At 38.8% G+C, this 12,184-nt stretch overlaps 1 protein-coding gene across 1 annotated transcript in view; it reads left to right on the forward strand.

The window, feature by feature from the left end:
* The window catches only part of LOC139915827 (sacsin-like), a 33,219-nt gene that overhangs the window by 19,394 nt on the left and 1,641 nt on the right, over positions 1 to 12,184 (forward strand). The window contains exons 9-10 of the mRNA XM_078285880.1: positions 11,608 to 11,763; positions 11,879 to 11,971. Of these exons, the coding sequence (XP_078142006.1) occupies positions 11,608 to 11,763; positions 11,879 to 11,915 (193 nt within the window). The 3' untranslated portion in view covers positions 11,916 to 11,971. The remainder of the gene's footprint in view (positions 1 to 11,607; positions 11,764 to 11,878; positions 11,972 to 12,184) is intronic.

A 12,184-nucleotide genomic window follows, 5' to 3' on the forward strand; every position in this document is an offset into this window, starting at 1 on the left:
AACTGTATTATTACTGCACAGTTTTATTTTAATAGGTGATTCCACTTTTACCATGTGATATGATTGTGTGCTGAACGTTGAAATAAGTGATGTCTGCTGTAAGTGTTTTTAAGCTGCAAAACAAATGAGCACATTAAAGTTTTCTCAACTAAGCTTATCTAATGTGATTCCCGTGTTTGTTTTACCATTCATAGATCTATGATAACATTATACAAACAGCCTGATGTCATTATCATCTTGAGTGAACAACCTTAAGCTAAATTCTGTTATATTAAATGACTACAGAATGATTACTCAATGTATAAGCCTATATGCCCTTCTTACTGCACAGAACACCTGATAGTTAAGAGTTCCCAGTGAAGACAAACATTTCAAGTTAAAAGCACTATTTTTTATTCATTAAGAAATCATGTTATGAAAATAATGACAACTAACCATATATCAGACAAATGCATGGGCGGAAATTACGGGGGGGACAGGGGGGTCCGGACCCCCCCTTCCTGGGAAAAACAGACAGTTGTCCCCCTCAGTATATCATTGTAAACATAACTATATAATTTTAAATAATATAATAATATGCATTGAAAGCACTTGTGCTAATTATAGACACAAAACGATGCGTTTTTAAGTTTCGAAAGATTGCCCCCCCCCCCATGCCTCACAGTGGTTTGGTCCACTGCCTACCTGCCTCCCCGAACCCCCACACACATTAGCCCTCGGTACGAGTGTCTGTGGAGGATCTCTGGAAGTGTGTCAGTGGTGGCAGACCTCCAGTAAGTAGCTACTTCGCAAAGGTTAACTTAAAACAAAGGATGTGTCAGACATTTTTCTTTACTTCTACCACTCAATAGAATAAAACACATTTACAATTGTAACCAGACTACATTTTGTTCGCTCCATTACCTCGCGGTTGAATCTTGTGCGTCAACGTATTGGTACGGGGCAGCCGCGTCTCCTAATGCATGTACGTCTATGGAGGCAGGAGGTCTATCCACAATTAAAATCATCATAACTCACTGAATTTTCGACCGATTTTCAAGCGGTTTGGTTTGTTACAAATGCCAGACATGTATTTATGATACAGGATACTTTGTTAAATTAAAATGCGGGTTTTCATACCAAAATTATCTTTTGTAGATGGTAACAGTAATATTTCTATAATATAATATTTAAGATTAACTTACCCTACGTAATTAGGTTCTAAGTATATTCTTTTTTTCTTACTGCATGTAAAATGGCTGCCACTATGTAATTTTGTTTATAATTTTGGAAATAAATGAAGACTTAATTCATAAAAAATACATAATTACAACAAACACTATGTTAAAATATTAAGTAAGTTTCTGGCAGGCTAGCGTTCTGGACTTTTACACATTGACAGCAAAACATTAGAGATCTGCTTTTTCGGGAAAACTAAATCTAATTAGGCATATATTAGCTTTAGTTAAGTTAATGGGTGTTGCTTCTCTCCTACTACTGCCAGCCAGCCAGGTCAGTTAAAATGGCAGAAAAAAGAAAAACAGACATCCGATCATTTTTCAGTGCACCGAAAGAAAGACCCCAGTAATATCAAAGGCAACTTGATAAAATCTTCTTAAGAAAGGAATGAAGTGCTTATGGAAATGTTTCATAATGGACCTCTATATACATTTAATACAACAGTACTTTTGGCGGCACCTTTGGTGTCCCCTTCAGGAATTGCTCTTGAGAAATTTTTCTGTTTATTGTCCCCCCCAACAGTGAAAGGAAATATCCGCCCTTGGACAAATGTATCTTTCCATATGTTAACAACAAAAGTATGCTCTGTAGGATGTGACATCTCAACAGTCACCAGAACAGAACAGTCTTCTCCTTGTGTTGGGAGTGTGCTTCGTCTCATCCTGGAAGTGGCCCGTTACCAGTGTTTATACAATAAAAAAAATGTTTACAAGGCTTTTCATGTATCTCTCTTCCCATTGTACTCTGTACCATTTCAAATTTTTGTTTGTGAGGGAGCGGTTCACATATTTACCAGATTCAGTCTTTGTGTTATGCTTTCTGCTGAACCAGCCACAAGTATCCTCCATCTATTAATAACTTACACAAAACCTGTACATACTTACAGCAGGCTTGCTGCCTGTTTACAAAGTGGTGTGCACATAGGAGGAAATAAAGCAATTTACTACAAGTGGAATTTTACATATTCACTGTGGTATGATGGGGTGTTAAGGTTACAAGCATATTAAATACTTGCCTCATACATTACATGCAACTCGAGACAGTTTCAAACACTCATTCAACCTTAATGGCACTCAAAACTAACTGACATTCTGCATCAAGCCCATATCAGCTTCTATTTCTTCCGGTCTGTTTCTATAAAAGACATAACATTCTAGACAACAATTGGCCATAGGAACAAACATTTAAAAAAAAATAATTATGGGGTAGAAATGTGTGTTTGTAATGACTGAAGTGGCCGGTAACTTTGATCAACCTACCAGCCACGGTGGCCGGTTAGCTACGTCTCCTCCTGCATCTCGAGTCTCGACCAATCAGAGTAAGGTTCGGGCCACTGACCGCCAATTTGATTTGACGTGAAATTCAAATTCAAAGTTGCGTCTAGTCTGCCGCCAATTGCATCAGAAGAAGAAGAAAGAAATATGACGGACTAACGTTATTTAAACAACAATGTGGCGGTACATTGCGGGTGTAAAGAGAGCGGCTGATGTAAGTACACCTACGCAAGAGGAGACAACAACTCTCGAACCAAAAGTTAAAAGGCGATTTTTTAATGAGAAGTGGAGAAGAGCCGACAGTGGGGAGTTACGTGACTGGCTAGTTTTCGATGAGACTAGTCAGTGTTTTGCTCCCACTGTCGGCAACACGCGGAGAGAGAGACAGTAGCTGCGGTATGAGACTTTTTTTTTTTCATTCTGAATGAAATCATTCCGAAGGAAGATTGTCACGCAAGTGTTTACATGAGCGCTAAATATAACGATCGCATTGAGATGTGCGTTTACATGCTCCACAGTATGTCAATTAAAAGCCGGGTCTCCGATAATGGCCGGGGCCGTGGTCGACACGAACAAATAAAGGCCGGCCTCAAATACAGGCCGGGGGAAAAAACTAGGTCAAAACCTAGTACATGGCTGGACCGTGTCTGTCTCCTCTCTCCGCCGCTGCCTCTCCACCGCGCCCACGGCCCGCATTGATCCTCCCGATCCAAGCCCCGGACCCCCGCCGAAATCTCGGCCGGATCACCGGGAACACATCAGTGCCCAGGTTCAGTTAGCTTCAGTTAGCTTCGGCTTACATGCAAACAACGGTGGATACTGGTAAACTCCTGCTGCCTGTTATATAATGTAACTGTAGTTTGTAGTAACGTACAAGTGCCACAAGACGGCTCGGCCGGCGGAAGTCTCTGGAGCATGCCGTCGTCGATTACCGTAATTATCGTAATGCATTGCAGTAACAAAAAAACGTCTACCTAACGTACCGTAACAGAAGCAGATCAGAAAACAAGGAGGCTTCGTACTAAAATAGGAGCAAATATACTTATCAAACAGAGGGAATTAGAAATAAAGGCCTGTCTCTAATATAAGCCTGCTTCCAATAAAGGCCTGGTACCCTCTGCAGTTGAGGTAAATAAAGGCCCGGGCCAATATTAGAGGAAATACGGTATGTTTTTAAAAGATGGATCTGCGTCGGTTATTTCTTTACTGCTGTTCTTTCTGATGAAGCAACAGTTTTATCACAACATACGACTCCATAAGTGTCAGAAAAAGACGTTTTGTTTTGCCCCCGCAATGATTGGGTCCATTTGTAATTTTCACCGCGTAACCCGAAACCGGAGAGGACTTGATATAAAAACGGGCTGCACCGCCTACATCAAGCCCGAGCGCCCCGGGGTTAATAACAAGCACATCCATTCGAATCCTCCCGGAAAAATAGGGTAACGTAATTGACGTTACTTGCGTTAAATGCGCGAGCATGTGGCGAGATAAAGTGATCGGAATGAGTGTTTACATGATGACATTTTTCGACCGGATTATGAAAGGGTTAAACCACCCCTCTCAAACGGAATGAAATTTCATTCGGATCGGCCAGTTTATTCTGATTGAAGCGTTTATATGAGGCATTTTTATTCTGATTGGGCTGCTATTCTGATTAAAAGGCTCCATGTACCTAAGCAGACCACAGCAGTCTGTCTCTGTTAGTCTACCTGTCTGCCACTGAACCAGCCTGTGTCACATTGTGGCCGGTCTCTCAGCATTGTGAGCGAAGTCAGGCCACTGGGGCTCAAACTAGTGTGTGTGTGTGTGTGTGTGTGTGTGTGTGTGTGTGTGTGTGGTAGATTGTTATGAGTTTGTTAAAGTTTGATGTTAAAAGGCTGTTAAGGTTCTGACTTAAAATGGATCTACAGTGCACCGCTGTTTGGGTGTCTATTTTGTTTTTGTGCATTTGAAGTGTGTGTGTGTGTGGTGTGAGGGAGAAAGAATTAAAAATGGATAACCATAGGTGAATATATATTAAATTAATACTTTTTATGTTGTTGTTTTTTTTCAAAGCAAGACAAACGTTACACAAAAGTTAGTTACACACAAAAAACTTTTTCTTCCACCAGCCACTTTGGCTGGTGGAAGAAAAAGTTAATTTCCAACACTGGGTGTAACGATACACTCAGCTCACGGTTCGGTACGATACACTGTACAGGCTTCACGTTCAATAAAATGACGATATTTTTAACAAAGTTTAAATGGAAACAAATTATAACTGTAGAAGATTCTTTCCTTATTGCTTAGACATAAAATGTAAAAAAAAAACAATATTTTCAACTTGAAGTTTAACCTATTCCTACAGTTTCTTTTATAATGGTTTCTTTCTTTGTTATATATTTTTCAGTGCAAAAAGCAAATAATAGAATCTGTTGAATAAAATAAATCAGCTTTTAACAGCGGATGCTTGTCTAAATGAAACAAATTGTAAATTAAAATAAAATGTCTAAATAAGGATGTCCTCTTTACAATTAAGTGCAAATGTCTGAACATGGTTGATCTAACATTCTCCAAACACCTTAGTTGGCCAGGCAGGCCACAAAACTTAAACTTAAATTAAAACAACAAATATGTTCAGACACTGATTTTCTAACCTAGGAGGACATGTTTTATTTATTTTTTAAGAAAATTAGCATGTCAACATTTTCATGCAGCAGCTGACACCTTTGACAGTTTTTGGTGTCTTTGGTGTTTTGCCAGAATTTGGTAGTGACAACCAAATTTATGAATGAGAGTGAATTTGCATATGTATGGTGGAGCAGTATTACCACTGTGTCTGAACGGGTAACAGGAGTCACTCCACTCCGACCTTGCGATAGTTGTAAATAATGTCTGTAACCATAGTAACGTTTACTTCAGACCAATATGGCGGCTACCATTGCCTGTGTTTTCAGTTTACACACCAGTAACACCAGTAACCAGAGGCGTCAATTTATCCGTAAGATCTTAAACTGCCGCTGACAGCGGTGTCATACTCTCTTTTTCCACCGCATGGACATGATACTTTCAACCGCAACATTTGGGCCGGGCCGAGACCGCAGAACTGGTAGGAACAACCGTTTTTATATCTATGGGAACAACTGCAATGTTGAGGAAACAGACCGGATAGAAAATTTGAGAATGTCTCACAACACTTACCCCCGTCTCTGTCAAAATAACGATGATAATGTTATGTAACGTAACGAGTGTATTTCGATATCACCGCTTTCCATTTTCCTGTTGCACGGTACACCCCTGGCTCATCCGGGTCTGGAGCAAGGAAACTATAAAAGAAGGAAGGGTCATTACGTCACTGTGTTGCACGTGAACGCACATTGGTGCCAAGTGTGAAAACTTTCAGTTCGGCCGACATTGAGTTGAATGGGATCGCCATCTCCTCTGTTGAGACGTCCGGTTTTTAAACCGTTAAAAACCGTTAACGTTAGTAAGAAATAATCGTCGTGAAGGTGTAAAAGAAACAGACAGGGTTTGAAAAACGTGATTTATTTTTCAGTCAGGGAGCTGCGGTGTTGGTGAGTGATAGCAAATGTTACAGCCTCTCTAGCTTAATCGTTGTCATCATGACTTATGTGTGCTAGCTAATAATATAAGCTAGATGACTAGTACGAATGTAAATCATTGAGGCGAACTGTAGGCATTGTAACATACGGTCAAGTCCTAGTTTGGCTTAAGGATATTTACCTAACTCTGACAGGCCATATCATTGAGTCCAGCCAGTTATAATCAGAGCCATTATTAAATTGATCTGGTTATAATTGCAGTCAGGTCAGCGATAATAGGTCGGACCTGCCCCGTTTGGTCATGTATCATGATGTAGCTATCTTGGACCAAACAGGGGCTTGAGTTGAGCTATATGCAGCTGCTGGACAGAGCCATGATCTGTTTGGAGACCAATAACAAGGAAAACGAACGCGTACATTTAGATAAAAAAAACATCAGTCAACATCACGTAATGTGTTTTTTTTTATTTTGTGGAAGCATTTTTCAGTCAAAGGTGAAACAACACAGATATGATGGCTTATAGTGGGACTTGCCATGCCCGCCCCATTAACTTCAATAGAAGTGGCACCAAAGTCTGGCACCAATGCAAAATTCGAATGCTGTCACATGACGTAATGACCCTTCCTTCTTTTATAGTTTCCTTGGTCTCGAGTGAACGTCGGTGTCAATGACGTCATAACGCCACTCAGTAAGATCTAGGATTACTGATTCCGCCCTCTGGTGTTTAAAGTATGTAAATGAAAACAAAGAGTAGTCTACATTTTGGTGGCGCAACTAATTGATAAGCTTTACTTGATATTGCGAACCATTTTTCACCTCCACGATGCCTATTGTCTTGTTTTTGGATCGCGAAATTTCGTTCCACGATATATCGTTACACCCCTAATACGTATGTATGTGAAACACTCACACACACGTGAAAAACTTGCAGATACATTGGTGAAACACTTGTACACACATACTTGAAACTACTGCATAGAAAACACACCTGCATGCATACGTTAAACACTTGTACATGAATGGTATCACCCTTTTCAACTCCACTGCAGCCAGTGCTTCACAAATGAAACCGTTTTCACCCTCATCATGATGATGTTGATATTTTTCTGTAAGGCTCTGAGCCTAAGATACTTACTGCAGTTTCTTCTGTTACAGAAACTCTTACTCTTCAAGAACCCCCTGAGACTTCTCTGTAAAATGTTCCCAGTGTTTGTTTCAGAGCAAAGAGTAATTAACTTATTTATGATGTGCTCAGGCCTTTTCACTAAATTCATATGTATTCAGACGTAGTGTTCATAGTGTAAAAGTGTCAAATTAAGTCAAAGAAGGTTGTAAGGTATGAGATAAGCATCCCCATCTTTTTTTTTTTATCTTACTTTTGGGACAGCACAGCTTTATATGGCTCTTGGTGGCTTTTAAAGAAAAATGGACCCAATGAGTCACAAATTTGAGTCACAAAATTATTTTTGAACCAGTGCAATGCCCAGATTTGTTTTTTTACAGTTTACAGGAATTTCTTTTCTAATGTATCTCTATGGGAAAGATTCCTTTTGGGCCCCATGGTGTCACGTGACTTTAACATCTGAGCTTGGCCACTATGCCAAAATCACTGCACAGCCTAGGGCTCTTCTGGGGGCTGGGGCATGTGTCGTGCTTTCGAGATATACTGAGATCATTCACATGTGAGAAACTCACACATAGCCTACGTATGTGAAACACTCATACATAAAATACTTGTACATACAGTATATGTATACTTTTAATTTACACATTCATGTACAAGTGTTTAACGTATGCATGCAGGGGTGTTTTATGTATTTATATGCAGTCGTTTCATATGTGTGTTTCACCAATGCATATGGAAGTGTTTCACGTGTGTGTGTGTGTGTATGTGAGTGTTTCAGATACATAAGTATAAATGTTTCACTTGTATATGTGCAAGTGTTTCATATGTATGTGTGTTAGTATACAGGAGTACACATGTATGTGTCAGTGTTTCACATATGAATGTACACAGAGTATGTAGGCTGTGTGTGTGTTTCATGTGTATATATGAGCATAGTTTGAAATATGGCCTATATGGCCCCTCATACACGACGATCGGACACAGCATCATCTAGCAAGCGGCGGAATAACTGTACCCTTTATAAGCTTTTAATATCACTCTATTAGTTTTAAGATCAGATTGGCATTTACCTAAACCATGGGAAAAATACGAAATTATCCAAATCGGCTATAGCCTATTAAGCTGACTATTATCCCTGACGAAAAATCACCATTCTATTCCTTTATTATTCCTACAGGAACTTATACACGTGTGTGGTACTCAACAGTGAATTTACAGTGACCTTACTGTACTTTTGGTATTTATCTCCAATAGTATATCACTATAATATCTTAAAGTACACTGAAAAAAGTGAACATGGGCTGCCTCATGTAAGGAGTGATTTCTACTTGATCTGAACCAATAAAATTACTTTTCAGTCTTTTCTTTGGTTTAATCTATTGTAATCAGTTTTATTCAACTTAAAACAAGGCCTCATTGGTTTAATGTAATTGACTGACTTTGAATCTAACAGCAATTTCTCATTCATGTTCAAGTTTGCATGTCATGTGACTACTGACGTAATCAAACTTTGGTAAGATTGTCCGCCATCTTTTCCCGCATGAAGACTGGGCGAGAGCCACGAGACCGATGGAAATCGGTAAGAAATATAAAAAGACCGTTGAATTATTTTTTTTTACATCGTTACGCGTTGATGTGATTTTAATATGACTAATTGCTGTTAATCGAACTTTCCATCGTCGTTCATTACACGACGTGGGGCTAACGGTAGCTAACGACATGTTGCGTCCAACCAGGACCTTTGATGTGAAGTGGTCAATCAGAAACATTGAAATTCTATTGATATCTCGACGTTTTCGATGCATGCCACCGTATTTACTAAATTTACGTTTTTGCTCGCCACTCTGTTAAAGACGAGATGAAATGAAAAATGTCTTTTTAACCCTTTTAGATCACATCCCCGGTCATACTGTGCACCTATTTAACAATATATGCCAAAAAAAATACCAAAAATCAATTTCATTGTATTCTTATATCAAAATTCAATCATGTTTTCTTCCTGTAAAACAAAATATGCCGTGTGCTTACGTAAGCATGCCCGTAACTAATTTCAACCAATAATATCATGACATCCACCCATCAATCAATCTTCAACTTTTAGCGCACAGAGCTAAGAGGCTAAGATTCATTAGTTAGCTAGCTAGCAACAGCATGGTACTTCGGTGTGTCTTCGGGTGTTATGACACACCCACTTTTCAACGTTCAAATCAAATTCCTCCCAACGTTATGTCCCGCCTGTCTTTCCTGTTTCACTCGGAAATACGTCACGATACGGAAGTTAGATACTCTCGAAATGCCGTTTTATCCAAGCCCCCAGGAAGAGCTCTGGGCTGTGCGGCGATTTTGGCGTAGTGGCCAAGCTCGGTATTGCAAGTCACGTGACGCCATGGGGCCCAAAAAGACTTTTTCCCATAGACATACATGGGGAAAGAAACAGCTGTAAAACTCCGGGAAAATTTTTCTGGGTATCACTCAAAGTCAAAAACGACTCTTTGAATTATCAAGTTTTAAATCATTGGGTCCATTTTTCTTTGGAAGCCACCAAGAGCCGTATCAAGCTGGATTTTCTGGAGCTCCGTGAACGCGCCTCTAGGCCACGGGAACGCTCCGTGCGCATTCACCGCTTCTACTTCCACTGTTGACAAGCTATACAGCTAGGCTTTTAGCTGTATGTGATCAACCTAGATCACATTAAACTCAACCTACACGTCCGCCGACACTTAGGTTTAACAGGCAAGACCTAAGAACAATAACGGATGGTTTCTATTTTGTTTTTGTTTCTTTCTTGATTAAATAGGTCGCTTGCAAACTAGCTAGCTAACGTTATAACATTGCTGTAGTTAACCAGCTACATGTAGCATAAGCAGTTCTATGCACCTACTTACTATTATATATTTATTTACATCTCGAAATTCTCAGTTTACAGACTATGCCTATGTACTTTTCTTTATCCTATTAAAGTTATGAATGTATTTGGGCTTTGATGGTTGTTCTAATTTATTTTACTGTCTGTAAATTTATATTTAGATGTCCAATTTGAGTTAACCTGCTTGAGTTACTGATAATGTCTATTATGTAAATGGAATTGAGTCTTCTTCCAACCAGGTGTGTTTCTGGGCACTGCATAGGGAGATCAAGCTTATAGAAATTTTGCTATGACAGTCTAGACAGTATAACACTTGCAAACTCAAGTAAACCTTGGCATGACATCAAACGAACCTAGAATATTCCCAATGATAATAATTTAAGATTTTTTTTTTCACTAGCAAACCTTGCATCTAAGTTGCAGGTTGCAGAGAATGCAAACCTATCTTCATGCACTGTTTATATAGGACTGTGTTTGATCAGAGTACTAATATTTATGTCATGAAATGTGAGGTGACCCACCTTTGATCCAGTGTAGTTCAGTCGCATGGATTAAATCAATACATGCAGCAGAATAATAATGGCTACAAGTAATACTATCTCTACACTGAGGCAACAGCATGTTGGTTAACTTGGACTATGTGGTCTAGATGTGTGGCTTTAGTCAATATTGTCATAAATTACTCACAAGGAAGAGACATTCAAAAAATGTATCAGTGTATATTCTGTAAGACGTATAAATAAAAACACTGTTAGTAACATAATATTGATATTTGTGACTAGAAAAACAATGCTGGTAAAATGTAATAACCAAGGTAAGATGTAGAAAAGTAATTTGAGGGCAATGGACTACAGAGTGATGACAAATGAGACTTATTTAAGAGATGATCCAAGACAAACTGTTATATGTAAAGTAAACATTTATTTCAAAATACGTTCCATTCTACATGTTCCATTTTATATGGGTGAAACATTCTCAGGAGTATCAAGCATTACAAGACAAAAAAAAAACAAAAACACAATCATCTTTGAACTGGAACACTAGTTTATAACAGGTCGATATTTAGAGAGCCCCGGTCCACAGAGGGCAGCTGTAATATGTCAGTACAAGGTAAGATTCAGTAAAATCAAAGGGTTAAGAAATCTAGTAAAGAAAGAAACTAGTGAAAAGGCCAGAACACATTATAAATAAGTTAATTTCTTTGGGAGCATTTTCCAGAGAAGTGTCAGTGGTTCTTGAAGAGCAGGAGTTTCTGTAACAGAAGAAACTGCAGTTAGTATCTGCGGCTCAGTGTCTTACAGAAAACAGTTGGCATACATCATGATACATCATGATACATCATGATGATGATTACAGCACAGGGTGAAAAGTACTTTTAAAAATATAAAATATAAAATATAAAAAAATTTTTAAAATATTCCAGCAGTTATTTCAGCTTGGTATGATTTATAGACAACAGACATTAAAATAAATTTATAATATTTAAATTGTAAATATATGTGGGCTGTGTCCTCATACATGATAGATTTTTCAGAGTGGCTATCTAACACAAAATCTGTTGTCTGATTTGTATATTTCAGATCAATGATGAATTCCTACGCATCACAACGGTACCTCTTCAAGCACGATTTTTGGCCTGTTTGGATAAGCAGAGCAGTCAGCTTCTCCAGATCATTAGGAGCAAAGGTGGAGCAGTCTGTGAGAAAACCAGGGACATCCTTAAACCTTTGGATCAGGTATGAAATGCATATGAATGAAATTTGTGATTTCCTTATCAGTTCAGTTGTGTCTCAGTCGGTGAGTTGAAAGCTATTACATTGATTATCTTTTGATCTGTGTCTGTGTTGCTAGAGTCTGGACATTAACATCAGAAGAGAGTGCCTCCTAAAGTGCCTCATGATGTACCTGGGTGAAGATGTGAGCCACCTCATCAAAGAGTACCTGGTAAGGTAGCAAATTATGGCAATGCAGTGAGATCAGGATATGTTTGCTGTTAAATATAACTGTTGGCCCTGGGCATTTGATCAGACTAATCAATAACTCTCCTGCCCTATCCCCCCCTAACCCTAGAATGGCACTGAGTCTCTCTCTCTGATATTTAAATATAAATTGTGATCATAGGAGTGCACTTTATTATATTATACTTGCATGATTTAT

This window comes from Centroberyx gerrardi, chromosome 10 (genome assembly GCF_048128805.1).
Source record: "Centroberyx gerrardi isolate f3 chromosome 10, fCenGer3.hap1.cur.20231027, whole genome shotgun sequence".
NCBI lineage: Eukaryota > Metazoa > Chordata > Actinopteri > Beryciformes > Berycidae > Centroberyx > Centroberyx gerrardi.